Source organism: Sebastes fasciatus, chromosome 5, assembly GCF_043250625.1.
Source record: "Sebastes fasciatus isolate fSebFas1 chromosome 5, fSebFas1.pri, whole genome shotgun sequence".
Lineage (NCBI taxonomy): Eukaryota > Metazoa > Chordata > Actinopteri > Perciformes > Sebastidae > Sebastes > Sebastes fasciatus.
The window spans coordinates 8,199,824-8,215,169 of NC_133799.1; the positions used below are offsets into that span (position 1 = coordinate 8,199,824).

At 39.6% G+C, this 15,346-nt stretch overlaps 1 protein-coding gene across 5 annotated transcripts in view; it reads left to right on the top strand.

The window, feature by feature from the left end:
- pde4ba (phosphodiesterase 4B, cAMP-specific a) overlaps positions 1-15,346 on the top strand; it is a 205,618-nt gene that overhangs the window by 142,740 nt on the left and 47,532 nt on the right. For all 5 annotated transcript variants that reach the window (XM_074634889.1, XM_074634887.1, XM_074634890.1 and 2 more), the window contains one exon: positions 1,498-1,550. In XM_074634889.1, coding sequence (XP_074490990.1) covers positions 1,498-1,550 — 53 coding nt within the window. The remainder of the gene's footprint in view (positions 1-1,497; positions 1,551-15,346) is intronic.

The window sequence follows — 15,346 nt, forward strand, 5'->3', positions numbered from 1 at the left end:
CTGATTATTTTCCCAATTAATCTATTAATCTTTGGTCTATAAAAAGTCTCAAAATAATGAAAATTGTCTCAAGTAAAAGATTTTGTCTTCAAATTTCTTTTTTTGTGTGTAAACTATTTATTTAAAACCCCAAGATATTCAGTTTACAATAATATAAAACCGAGAAAAGTAACAAATCCTCACAAGTGAGAAACTGAAACAATGAAGTTTGGTATTTTTCCTTGAATATAATGACCTTTAATCGATTATTCGATTATCAAAAGAGTTGCTGAATCACTTTCTGTGGATCAACTGATGAATTAATCGACAAATCCTTTCAGCAATTCTTTAAAACTGCAGCAGCATTCACGTTCAGCATCACACCTCCCAATGGAGGTGAGACTGCAGATGCAGATACACTGGAAATATGTATGTAGGGCACCTTCCCCTTTATTATTCAGGCTTCTGTGTGTGTGCGTACGTGTGTGTGTCAGTTTCTAAAGATGCTGAAGATCTTCTTCCTCAGGATTTATTCACACTCAGTTTGCCGTATTGAATACCTGAAGCCTGTCTGACCTACATTCAGCTTCGACACCCGTCCATAGACAAGAGCAGAGACTAAAACACAAGTATACGGTCATGGAGCGTCTCGTTAATGCACACATATATTGACCTCATTTCACACAGAACCCTGAACAGACAGAGAAATCAGTTAAAGGAATAGTTCAACATTTGACAGTTTGAGAAATACAACTGTTCACTGTCTTGCCTAGAGTTAGATGAGAAGATGTGTCATGTCTGTCTGTTAATATGAAGCTATAATCAGCAGCTGGTTAGCTTAGCTTAGCAGCTAGTTCTGCTCTGTACGAAAACAATCTGCCTACTGGCACCTCTAAAGCTCACTAATTAACACATTATATCTTGTTTGTTTAATCCATTTAAATGTCATGTAGCATGTTTTAGAAGTGCTGGTATTTTATTTACCTTTGGACAGAGCCAGGCTACCTGTTTCCGGTTTCCATTCTTATGAAAAGCTAAGTTAACTATCAATCAGCATCTTTCATATAGGTTAGTGCAGTTCAAAGTGCTTCACAGATAACTGACAAGACAAAAATAACTCAGAAGTGTGGACCGTGAAAACAACAGAAATTACCCAGCAATTTAACAATTTGATCATTTGAGACCACTGACAATAACATTATAAAAATGTAACAAAATAAATGTAAAGTGAATTAAAAACTAGGTTAATAAAATAACAATAAAATAGAATAAATTTGTACAACTTGAATACAATAAAATAAGTGAATAAAACTAGCAGCTGGCTCTAGTTTCACTTTTACCGTACAGACATGAAAGTGGTTTCGATTGAAGAAAATGAATAGCTGTATTTACCAAAGTGTCGAGAGTGAGATAATGTTATTCATTATTTGTATGAAGCAGTTAAAGATGAAGAATATGCAGTGGACTTTTTTTATTATTATGTAACATCTTTCTAACATCTTTCTTTCCTTTGTTCAGGAGGTCTCCTGCAGCAACCACTCAGCCTCCAATCACCAGAGTTTGTCTCCCAGGTAAGAGGCTCAGAGGAATATCCTGCTACGTGTCTGACTTCTGTCTTTTTTATCTAATTTATATCTGGCTCGAGCATTCTTCTGCCACCATTTTTTCTTGTTCTCAATATATTCTCCCCTCCTCCTCCTTCCTTTCTCCTCCGTCTCGTCCTTTGCTCATGAACTCGAGTACGTGATGACTTTCACTTTTTTTTCCGCCATCTGTCCTCAGCTCTAACATTGGAGTCCAGACTATTCCGTCATCAAGCTCATTAACTACGTTCAAACACAATTATAGTGGTACTTCAGACAAACACACACACACACACACACACACACACACACACACATACAGCATGGTCTATTAAAGCAGGTCACTCAATGTTAACAGCAAACCTCCCTTTTTTCTTTCATCACATTTGAGTTTAAGCTGCTGTGTGTGTCTACGCCAGTAAGAGGCAGTGTGTGAGTGTGTGTACAAGAACAGACGTTTTTTTGAGCACTATACAGTACATGACTGTGTGTGTATGTTGGCAAAGTGTGTATTGCTTGTGAATATGTTTGTTGGATCTGCGTCTGCTCACCGGCTCAGCCTAGGCCGTTTGCTACACACTCAAACTCACGAAACATACACACACACACACATATGCAGAGACACATAGAGTAAATGTGGTTTTACACACACGTTATACGCATTTAAGTGTGTGTTTACAAATGTTTTTGTGAGTCCTTGGTGGGTGGGTGTGTGTGTAGTCTTGTATTGCTATCTTTGTGAGGATAAATTTCAGTTTGAACTATGGTAGTGAGCACATTTCTGCATTGTTAGGACCGGTCCTGCTGGCCTCAGGAGTGGCCACACCTGAATCTGCAGTTCCACTCGACTGAGTTTTATAGATAGTTTCAGATCATTGTTCAGCTGTCCGGCTGCAACTTCACTGTTTTGGTTTCCTCTAACTGCGCTCATAGCGTCATAGCAAGCAGCTGTTTTCAGTGGAAACAAAACCACAGTGCTCTACCTGCTCAGCACCAAACACAGTTAGCGACTAGCTGTTGAAGAGTATTAGTAAGAAATAGAGTTTTTAAAAAGCTAAAGAGCCAGATATATCCCTCAGGAATTGGTGGAGACCAAAAACAGAGCTAAAAAAGAGTGAATATTGGACTTACATTCATCAGGTGGCCAGAAACACGACTCCAAATGAATCATAATGTTGCTCCGTAACTGCTAGATGTATTGAAGCAACTGTTTGCTAACAAGTCCAAATATAAACTTAAAAGGTGATGATATGTGAGTGTTGTGGTCACAACTTGTTTCTTTATTTTTTTTCTTTCTTTCTTTATTGCAGTAGGCTGATTTTCTTTTTCTAGTGCAGATGAAAAATATAATGGACAGGTCTTTGACGCCAAGTTTGTGTACATTTGATTTAAAATAATACCACACAAAGAATCCGTCTTTTGTAGTACACTCACCACCTGGAAGATTGTTGAAAGCTTGTATGATCCTCCTTCTCCTATAGATCATCAGTGACTGCAGTCACCTTCAATTACCTCAGGTTTACTGTAATGGTAACAGCTTTTTGTGGTGCAAAAAAGTAAGTTTAAAGAAATATCTCAAATGACTCTTACTTTATAGACCCACTTGTTGGGCGGCATAGAAAACATATTGTTCATTTTGTGGCCAAATTTGGTACATATATAGTTTGATATATTTAGAAGAAATCCGGATATTGTGCCATTGCAGATTGGCATTCTGATGACCATGGTAGCCATTTTCCAAAATGACTGGTAGTGGTTACAGGCGTAGAACACTTTGGCTACCTCCAAGCTGCTGTTTTATTATATTGTTTGCATGCAAGTTAAAGTGAAAAATATGTTTTATTATAATGTAAGGTAATAATAATTGAACCCTAGATTATGGATATAGGATCTAGAGTATGTCCGTTATAGCGTGTGGATCCAATGGGATAGGAAAGTTTGGCCAACTGCTGATGGTCATTTTGGAAAATGGCTTCTACGGCCGCCAGGGTGCGAGTTTGTGATGTCCCAATATCCCGTTTGGTCCCATTATATGTATCATAACACCTGCCAAATTTGTTGCTTCTTTTTTTTTTACTGCAGAACCACAATGATGTTTTGAAAAAAACATGAATAATGTGAAATATAAAATTACATAGCACACTGTGTAGTATCTTTGTGCAGATTTTTGCAAGTGACCACTAAAATATTTTTTGTATTATTGTATATTTAATGGGAGATTGAGAGAGGCATTGATGAAAAATATAGTTCTTTTGATAAAGCAATAAAGTATTCAATCTTTAACCTCACATAAGTAGGCAGACGTTCCCACATTCTAGGCAGAACATTGAAAGCAGTGACATGCGTTGTCGTGTAAAAAGAGACTGAGATGAGCAACAATGAAACTGAGAACAGTGAGCGTAGTTAACCATCAAATAACCAACACGAAACCCACTCGGGTATGATATGACATCAAAGAAGAACTAGTGAAACAAAGCTTCAGTCTGTTCCGCAACGATAACAACGTTTTCTTTTTCATAAAAAACAAAAACAAGAGTCCCTTGCTGTATTTGTTAAGAAAATTACACCTACATAAGCTTTACTGAACAAATTCGTGTTTGTTTGTTGGTGTTTTTAGTGGAATCTATGAGTTCATGTTGTTGAACAGGAAGCAACAAGTTACTTGGTAGTCTATGTTTATACTGTGTGTGTGTGTGGTGAGTATAAGAATCTATTAAAACGTTGACGTGTGTGTAAGGGAGTATTTCAGTGTGTGATTAAACTTCGCTCTGTGCGTTATTGCAATTGTGGATTGGTAAGGTGTATGATTCACATGTTTATCGTGGCATATGTGCAACAGTGTGTGTGTGTGTGTGTGTGTGTGTGTGTGTGTGTGTCTGTGCATGCGTGTGTGTGTGTGGTGTGGGGAGGTGTTCCTGTGGCTCTGATTGACGTCAGCATGCCTGTATGTGGCTTCTGTTGACTTCCTGTCAAAGCAGATGGACTGAGTTTTCACTTCCTTCTTCAGAACCGCAGCTCATCAGGTGCTCTGAGTGTGTGTGCGTGTGTGTGTGTGTGTGTGTGTGTGTGTGTGTGTGTGTGTGTGTGCGTGTGTGCGTGTGTATGGTGTGCGCGTGTGTGTGTATCTGGTAAACCAGCTTCATAACCTGCATTATGACCTTTCTGTGTAAGGGCAAACAAGATCGTCACCATAGTTATGATAAACTTTATTTTCTTTTAAACTGTCACTAAGTTTAAGTTTTTGACTGCACTGTAAACAATATGTTCCTCATCGATATGCAAACATTCCTTTAATTTCCTCCAAGTGCAAAACCTGGCTAAACATTGACATGGAATTTGTGTCTTTTTGTTATTATCAACAAATCCAATGTAAAGACCAAAACCAACAAGAAATGTATCCTACTAACTCGTATTATCTGTCACAGCCTGATATATCTTATTTCTCACTGTTGTTTACAAAACTTAAAAAAAAAAAAAAAATTAAAAAGTCATACTGTTGCATTTGGATTATATGTTCCTGCATTACAATAAACGCAACAAGTGTGGTTGTGTTTTCCTCTCAGCTTATTAAAACAAAATCTAAAAAACAATGTAATCATGTGCTGAAAATTTGTTTCAGAAGACACTTAAAAAGAAAATGAAATTGCATCACTATTATTTTTAATAGTTTTATATTTTTCTACAGCTTTTATTTCAAATGACATAGTCTCACAGTTTGCTTTTAGTTAGGTGTTACTGGTTTTTAATTTAAAATGTTTTCTCTATTTCAGTATTGTTGTATCATACAGTTTGGTTGATATAATGTTTTTGTTAAACAACACATGCTGAGATGATTATTCAGTCAACAAGGAAATTAATATTTTTTTTTAATTATTTTTCTATTTAATTAAGTGTTAAATTCATTTTTTTCTAGCAAAAAAAATTGAGAATTCACTGTTTTTTTATTTGTTTTATGTATAACTAATGAAATATCTCTTGGTTTTGGACTGTTGGTTGGACAAAACAAGCAATTTGAAGACATCTCCTTGGGCTTTAGGAAATTGTTTTTTTATTCACGATTTTCTGACATTTTATCGACCAAACAAACGATTAATCGAGAAAATAATCACCAGATTAATCCGTGACAATTGTTAGTTGTAGCCCCAATTTGAATTTATGTACATACTGTATGTATGTAGTCTGTGATTTCCTGCATAGAAGAGGCAGCTCTCTAGACAAAAAAGATAAATGTTCTCCTTCATACATGCCCCTCAGAAAAGATGTGTGTTTATTTGTTGAGAATAATGAAAAGATAAAGTTGCACCAGTGTTGTCTTTTGAAACACAACAGTACCGTTTTGTACCGTATTTACATTCACGGTAAACTTTATATAATGATGTGTGATGATGTGGTTGTGTACACTCAGCAGTTACCCACCACATAATCTCACCACTGTTTTCCCATGATCTCAGGCTACATCCTGCAGACCACCTCCTATTCACATCCATACCTGCCTCTGTCTCTCTCCACCACCTTCCCTCTCTATTTGACTCATTCCCAGCCTCTGTCCAGCTGTTGTTTCACCCCCTTGAGTCTTTATTTTTCCTTTTCATTCATCTGTTTATCTCTTTCTCTCTCTCTCTCTTTATCGTCACCGGAGGAAGGGGAGGGCAGGAAGTGTGAGGCAGGAAGAGATGATCAGATTGTTCCTGTTTTGCTGTCTCTAAACTGTTGTAACTTGACGGAAGCCAGGAGGAACTGTGTGCGTGAGGTGTGTGTGTATGAATGTCTGTGTCAGCCCACAGGAGAAAAATAGGATGCAGCGAGACAAAGGCCTATTGTCTGCGCCCACACACTGCACAAACATGCACATGCTGATACAATGATATAATACGTAAATACCTGCTTGCAGTGCTTGCACAAGCACAATGCATCACACACAGGTGACGGGCGCACCATTAATTCTTTTAATTCTGTAGACACGCAGATAAATAATCTGAAGCCGAAACTGCATACCTTGCATGTTTTGAATGCCATTCATGAAACGGATGAATGTTAAGTCATGAGATGACAGGTGCACCTCCACTCCTCTGGTCTCAATTTACCATTTCATATAATAATGTGATATATAATATGTTAGATATATATTATATATCGTTTTTATTAGTGATAAATGAGGCCAGATCATTTTTTGCAGTGCTTCTATCTGTGATTATATCAATGTATAGTCAAGCTCAAAGCTGCTTACAGTATATGGGGACGTATCTCAGTGGTCAAAGTTGGCTTCATAGGGGCACCTTGGTTGCCTTCTGGTTAAGATTCATACCATAAATCAGGTTTGATTTAGCTAGGGATCTCTGTTGCATGAAAAAGCCCTCTCTTTCTCATGTTTCCTGTCAGTATCTCAACTGTTGCTATCAAATAAAGGCACAAATGCCTTAAAAAACATTTGCTCCATAAACCTGCACAACTCTTTTAAGTACATGACATTACTTTTGTCTTAAGTGACTGTGATTTTTACCCCTCATACACGCACATCAGGGGCAGTTTGGGGCCTTGCTCAAAGACACTTCGACAGCATAGTTGTGACTGTTCAGGCTTAGCCAATAAGGAAATCTCACACAAGAAGTTGCAGAGTCGCAGTACAAAGCATCTGGGGGAAGTAATGAAGAAACGAAACATACGATTCGTGACTTTTGGAGTGCATAGACCACCATTGATTTTACAGGTTAAGTAGATATTAGATGATTTTTGTCCTACAGCATATTTGGCTCATGCAAAAATGTGACACTAGCCGTGTTTCTTTTCAATAGTCAAGCACATTTTAAGCAAACTTTTGAAATGCTGCAAAAAACAGTGTGATGTGAAATGTGAATTAGGCGTGTTTGCATCAACTGGTTCGGAGTGAATAAACTTTGTTACAGCATAGTTTGGTCAGAAGTTGCTGCTACTGTATAGGCTACACATCTGTAATCCACCAGTAAACCAAGTAGAAGAGGTAGAGGTTCAATTCAGGAAGTTTTATCAAATCTTGCCGTTTCCATAAAGCTTTTCAATATACTATAATTATATAATATACTCTAAAATATGTGAGTGGAAACACGGCTACTGTCAGTGGGATGAAACTAACTGTTGAGTAGAGATTTAGTGGCATAGCAAGCTCCAATGAATGTCAGTGTGGGATGTTTAGTTTTACTTTCCAAACCAGAATTTAAATAGGAAAAGGAAAAATCACAAACAGGCTTATTGTAACAACTGGGTTTAGCAACACCAGATTCCAAATAACTGGAAGATATGGCTGGGATAGGAATTTGTAATGACACCGTCTGGGAGACAAGTGTCATATTTAGTTTACATAGTGAGATCTATGTTAAATGTAAGCCAAAAGTTATATGTAAACTAGATGCAGCTACTAAATGCCACCAACTCAATCGAACTGTGAGTGTTTTAATTGGACTGATGTGAGTGGATATCCACAGAGTTGTACGTGCTGTGCTGTACAAGTATGTGATTACTATTTGCCAGAACCTCGTGTTCCAGTGTGTTTCTGTCACAAAATTAAAGCTCATAGTACAAACTGGACTATTGTCTAGGCCAGAGGTTTTCATAGTGGGAGGCGGGCCTCCTCAGGGGGGCTCCAATCTGTTTCAGGGGAGGTTCAGTGAAAATAGAAGATCACATTGAATCGCCTAAATGTGTGTGATTTGGTTAAAGAGATAATTCAGAGATACAGTAGTTGGCGAATCTAAAAGATGCCTTTAGGACAGACCTTTTTTATGTATATGAAGTCTGAAGTTATGTCAAACAGCAATATCACTATCTATCTTGGCTCACTTGTTGAGTGTCTATGGGATCAAATTACATGACCATGATCCCATAGGCATCCAGGAATTGAGCGAAACTAAGCAAGCAAACTAAGGGGGGGGTCATGGGGCGCCTTTTTCCAAGCTTTGTCAGTGGGGAGGCCCACAGTCTCACACTTTAAAACCCCCTGATCTAGGCTATATGTTGGAACGTATTCTTAAAGCTAGGGTTGGTAATCTTTTTCTAAAGCATTTTTGTTATATTTGTTGAAATTGTCATTCTCATTCGACAGCTATCAATAAATCAAATACTCTGACAAAAAACAAATCTGGTATCTGTGAATGTCGCATGACTGTATTCGGCCCGATTGTAACGATTGGACGGGCTACCTACTGTACCTGTGCACACTCTGCCCGCTTATTGCGCTTCACCGGAGTTTTCCACAAGCTGATGGCTTGACAGCTGTGAGTACCAACACTAGCCATGTTTGTTGTTTATGTTCACAATGATAATTTTGAGGGAGTGGCTTTGGACGGAGCCCTGACAGACTGTCAGTGTTGACAACTTAGTGACTTTCTCGCTAGATTTAGTGACTTTTGGAGCTCGTGCTGCTACTTTCATTGGAAAAGAGTTGGCAACACTGGGCTTGGTTTTTAGGTTGGATCATTTTTTTTCAAAACTAGCGTATTATTGCTAGTTTCAAGATTACCAACCCTAGCTTTAAATGTCAGTATCATGCTACAATTGTGCCTTTCACACCACACAGTACTCTATGATGTACTGGGTTGGAAAAATACTGTACAACACTTTGTTTTTTTTCTCACAGGAAGAAGGTGGAGATGAAGCAGATAATGTAGATCAGATAAGACTCTACATAATTTAAACATTAGCACTTTTTTATTAGATATCACCTGTAACTTATATTGACTGCAAATCATATGCATGTTTCAGACTTTATCACCATTTAGTCCTCATATTTCGGTGTCTTTCATCCCTCTGTTTATTGAGTATAATGAAAAACTGTAAAGGAGACTCATTGTTTTTACAGAGCCGTTATCACGTCACAATCACAAACAGGTTAGTCAGGTCTGCCCGCACATGTGGTGAAACATTTTCCACATACAGTAATAGAGAGCCACTGACTCAAAGCAGCTGTTTGGTGTCATGGTGTCATAACAGAGCCAGGAAATATTCTATCCCATTTCTACGGCATTTAGCTGTGAGAACCTCACAAAGGTATGACCTGACTTCCTGGTCAAGACGACCTCTGATGAAATGCTGTCATACAGGATATATGTAAGGCAAAGGGCTATTGAACTCTGCCGACCTTATTCACATATGCGCTGTGTGTGTATGCGTTCGGCTGCTCGGTAGTGTGGAAAGGTGTCAACGAGTTGGCTTTTTAAATCCCATTGTGCCTTTCCATTGTGTTGGTGTTTCCGTACGAGTTGAGCAGGCCCCCTATGACATTATCCCAAAAAGAAGCCCTGCATGTTATTTCACAGCAAAGAGCTGGTTTTTGGTCAACACTAAACAATACGTCTGAGTTAACTGTATGGGTGAAAGGTATTTGGACAATGTGGAACTGTTATGCAATAGGGTAAAAAAACAATGCACATACAGTACATTTGCTATATATGGTATGGTACACACAGAGTGTGGACAGTTTGGTCTTATGAACGGCTCTCTCTTTGTCTTAGTCTGACCAGGAAATTCTTACTGAACTAGCTGGGTCTTAGGTAAAAGCTTTATATAGAAACAGTGGATAAAAACAGTGCTGCTGCTAAATTTGGTAATCAATGCTTTGGAAGTTCTTTGTTTGTAGAAGGGTAGTATGACAGATTTAGAGTTTCAGTTATGTTGCACATTTGAATGTTTTTTAGCCATGCGAGCAGCAGGGCTCTACGGACAGCAAAGTCGGTCTGATGGTCAGTTGGTCAGTAGGTCTGTCCACCTATTGTATTGTACGGATTCATGATCCCCACATTATAGGGGTGGGAATCACCAGAGGCCCCACGATACGATAAATTTGTATAGTTTGGTGTTCGCCGTTTCAATCGGATCTGCTGCAGTTTCCTTCCCCGCCATTTCACGTTTTAAAATAGGTCAGTGGTCTCTCCCCTTCCGCTGCGTAACAAACATGGCAACTGTTGAGGGTGAGAAGTGTCTAGCGTTCCACACTAAAGTTTTGACCGTTTTGAATACAACATCCGGGTACTTAGAGTGCACTGCATTTTGCCGTACTTGTCAGTGTGAATGCACTTATGCACTCAATATAGCAAGCGCTAGTATGGAAGAACGCGAATAGAGACACAGCTTTAGTCTTGTTACAATACACTTTAAAAGTCCATTGTATCTCATCCTACAAATTTGGAAGTGAAATATGTCCTTGTGAGACCTCACCTGAGAGTTTGCTGGAGTCAGGGAAGAGAAGAAGATCCTCTTGTGAGCTCAGTAAAGAAACAGATCAGAAAATAAAACATAAATGGCTTAATTTTTTATGAGCTGCAAACCCAGTCTTAACACAGCCGTTACCCTCAACTTTTAAGGTATAAGAATGTATCATCCTCCACCGCCCATTCTCACAAGCACAACATCAACTGAAAGATCCACAATGTCTGTTTGTTGTTCTGGGCTCACAGTTAAGAACAAGAAAAATAATCTTTCTTGTATAATTTCATCAAGTCACGGAAACACGTACAAGATTTGTTTCATCTGCGCCAACAGGTTTGAGAGAGCAGAGCAAAGGGCAGTGAATGAAGAGGTCCTCATCAATCTCTTAATGAGTTTTATTTAATACAAACCTCAGACAACCCTGCACTCCCTGCAACAAACAGTGTCCCAGTGCGTGCAGGAATGCACTGAGGAGGTCACAGAGAGGAGGACAAGAGAGACAGAACAGGAGGAGGGATGAAAGGAGGAGATGAGGAGTGATGAGGTGAGAGGGCAGGAGAGATAAGGTTTGTCTTGAGAAGGGAGGAAGAATAAGCGAGGAGGTGTCGGAGAAGATATGATGCAGGGAAAACAGGAAAGTGGGCTGGAGATGAGCAGCTGGAGGATCTAAAGCAAAAAAATAAACAGAGAAACAAAACAGATTGTCTTTGACTTCTCACAGTACCAGTACAGCTGTCACTGGTGTATACAGTGTGGCTCATTGATGTGTCAGTTTATACGTTTAATTTTGCTGACATTCATGTACCCAGGATAATATACACGGGGCTGCAACAATATGGGTGTTGCAGTCCTGTGTATTATTTTATATTATATATTTTATATATATTATAGCAATAAGCAACTAAAGTCGAAGCTAACATGATTTAGGGGTTTTACAGAATGCACATTCATTAGCGTCTGCTACAAAATGTACAAAATACTCAAATAAGGGATGCTAATTTTTTTTTTTTTGTTTGTTTTTTGTTTTTTAAACCAATAGCCAGCCCTTGTGAACTGATCATTAACCGTTAACAGACAAGATTAGTCAGTTTCATGCAGCGGTGCTGTGGTTTTAGGTGCTCAACAAGCTGCCCAGCTGCAACGATAAGCTGATGCACAAACAGGTCAAATCCATAATTTATCGCCAACTGCAGTGTATGTGCAAAACAGACAACTGAGTCCCCAGTTCACCCGTCCGGCGAGCGTTAGCAGACACGATGCTGCGTGTATTGTCGTGGACACATGCAGCCACTTTCCCAGTAACTCTGCACCACATCAGTTAGTTTAGCTGCGAGGTTGTCAGCTGTGAGTCTGCCTGGCGTACTCTGTCAGCCCGCCGTAACGTTAGCGAGTGTCCGAGTATGAAGTTTTCAGTAGTTATATGGTGCCGTCAAATGAAACCCGTGAGCTCCTGTTTATAACATGGGAAATTGTGTAAATAACATATTTGGCGTTCAAGTGGTTAATATATGAAGAACACCGCTGCTAAGGAACGGCAATATTAACGTTACTGTCGGCGTCTAGAAGCCACAGAGGCTCACAACAGCAACGGCTCAGGCTCACTTAAAGTGGACCAGCTATTCTCTTTTAAGTGACAAGCCGCTCCTTTTTATTTAGATTTTAATATTTCTTTTAACAGATAGCATTAATTGATTAAAATTAAAAAATGTATGTTAACGGTTAATTATTAGCATCCCTTCTTCAAATAGTATCTTTTGTATCATAAAACAAAATAGTTCCAACTTAAACATTATTAGAGACATGCAGTTATGATAGTGGCAGCAGGTGCTGTATGTGGTCATTGTATGTCTGACATGATAACAGTGGTGTTTGGTCGTGCTCCATTGAAAATTCCTTGAAAGCAGAGAAAATATGCTTTTGTACACTAAGTCCACTTCATAAAACAACTGCAGACACTTGATTGTCATACAGAGAGTCTTTGGTTTCAATTTGTTTTAGACGCTACAGTGTTCTTTGAGGAACTACGCGCTGTCAGTCAGAGTATTTTGTTTTTGTTAAAGCATACCTTTCATGTGGTGATCATCACTGTATGCTGCAGGAAACACGTGCATCGCTTCAGAGACTGCATTATATACAGCTATATGCAGCACCACTGCTTTTCTATGTGCTGTTGCACCACATACACACACACACACACAAAGACACACACACACACACACGGAGAAGTGGTGTGTATGCAGACATTTATTTTCCAGGATCTCATAATAGGTTGTCATGTGACACACCCAGCTAAAGCCAGAGGCTCCAGTAGCAATAACTCCTCCACAGCGGTGCACCTGTCTGGGGCTTCTCACTGACGCAGCCCGCCGACTCCAAATAGAGACGAATATCTACCAGGGTGACCAGTGTGTTCATCTCACTAACACACAGTGTGTATGCATGCACACTATGCATGTTAAAAACTGGTCTTGGGTCCGCACTACCACTGCCATATAATCATGGTCTGTCTTGAGTGTTTGAATGTCATATAGATGCTTTAACCTACAACTCACTTAATATTTATTTCCAAGGGAAAATATGTGGCATTAACTGTGTTGTTTATTTGTTAAAAATGGAACATAGATGAGCTGTTAGGCCTGGTTTTTGAGCATTTAATGCACAATAAATGACAATGGAGCTGCCATCTGGAAGCTGTTTACCAAATAAATCTTCTATTGGATTGATAGGAATTTACTAATGCTGTCATTAGATTTATGAGTCTGGTATCACATGTCTGAAACAACAACATCTACATTCCCTTAGGGGCAGCAAACCATCTTTGGTTGGTGAGGTAATGCTGGACCACTTCCAGCCTCGTGGTTTTGATATGGCATCGGTTCAATAAGAGAGATTATGGCAGGGCTACCATGTCTAAATGTCACAGATACAGTATCTGCCAACCTATCACTCTGTCTCTCGCCTCACACTCTGCTGTGCACGTCCACAAAATGCCAACATGAGCAGTTGCCATGACAGCGACTCCCTCCTTTTCCTCCAACCCTGACTCTATTCTGGTGAAAGCAATGCTCTACCTCCGTAACCCCCCTTCTCTCTTTCTGTCCTCTCTTCTCCACCGTCCAGGTGTCCAAGTATTGAGAAACACATTCTTGGCCCGGTTTCTCTCCATGTTGGTAGCCTGGAAGTCTCAGTATTTATGTCCCTGGGTGTCTTGTGTTACCTGTCCTCTTAACTACTTCCCGCTCCTGGGTACTTAAACAGCCTCAGGGGGGGCTCCCAGAGCGGTCCGGCTACTGTGCAGACACCCAAATATTACTGCAACCTCATCCTGCGTCATGTTTAAAGGTTTGAGGCCAGATTTACGGCCAAAATTTGATTAATTTCCATTAAATAAAGACAAAATCACTGGAAGTTTTCTCTAAAAACCCCACTCAGACTGCTCCTGGTATCCAGGCAGAGTGTGCGGTCACTGGGTAGGATAAGGAGCTGAAACCTTAGAGAAAGAACTTAATGTGATGGTGAGAGGGTTTGGGTTTCTCTGACGGGAACTGTTTAGAGTAGACTGCTGACAGGAAAGGCTGTGATACCTGTAGAATAATTTCCCCCTCTGATTTACTGCAAGTACTTTGCAAGACAAACAAGCAGAGTGTAGATGTGTGCCAGGCAGTGTGTTTTGTTTCTCCGTACCTCTCTAACTATGTGAAAGGTCCTCATGATGTAGAGCCTTATGGAGGCAGCATGTGTATTTGATATTGTGTGTGTGTGTGTGTGTGTGTGTGTGTGTGTGTGTGTGTGTGTGTGTGTGTGTGTGTGTGTGTGTGTGTGTGTGTGGTTTTTGTGGTACTTCCTGATGGAAAAATATGGGGCAAAATAGCTCCTATCATTTCGTAGCATCAGCCGTGTGCATACAATAACACAACCTGTGTGCCTTTGATAAGATCTTGTGAGCTGTGCTACATAACTGACAGGTACATTTGATTATTGGAAACTAAGATGACGGGATATTGGCACTTTTTCTGCATGTTCCTGGCAGCAGTGGCATGCCTCCAGCAGTGTGCAGCTAGCGGCTGCTCACTGACAATAGCTGAAAGAATGATAGCAACAGCCTGTGACGTTCAGCCTGTTATGTAAAACCAGGGTCATATTCAGTTTACAGCTGCTGCTATTCATCCACTAATGATGGAGCATCCTTTTCCAATTATTTCACACCGGGGTTGGAATCAAATTATCTTGGGTACACTCTGTTTAACTACTCAAGCTGACCCAAGTTAATCTTGTGAGGAATATGTTTTACCAATTTAAGGGACTGTACAAAAATGTCTAGGGAGTGGAGGAGGGCTTAACCATATATTTAACTTTATAAAAAAGCAAAGCCCTCCTTAGTGTTATTAATATTTCCGTTGAACCCTACCCTTGAATTATTAGGTACAACTAGCCAAAACGAATGCAGTCTAATACAACAGTCTTGTAATAATCCCTAAACCTTTGCTAAAGCTCCAGTCCCTCTGCTAGTATACCGCTGACACCCCAGGGCGTCCTTGTTTTGAATGAGAGGCAGGATGACTTCTTCTACCAGAGGACAGATTTGTGTCTAGAAATGCGTCATACTT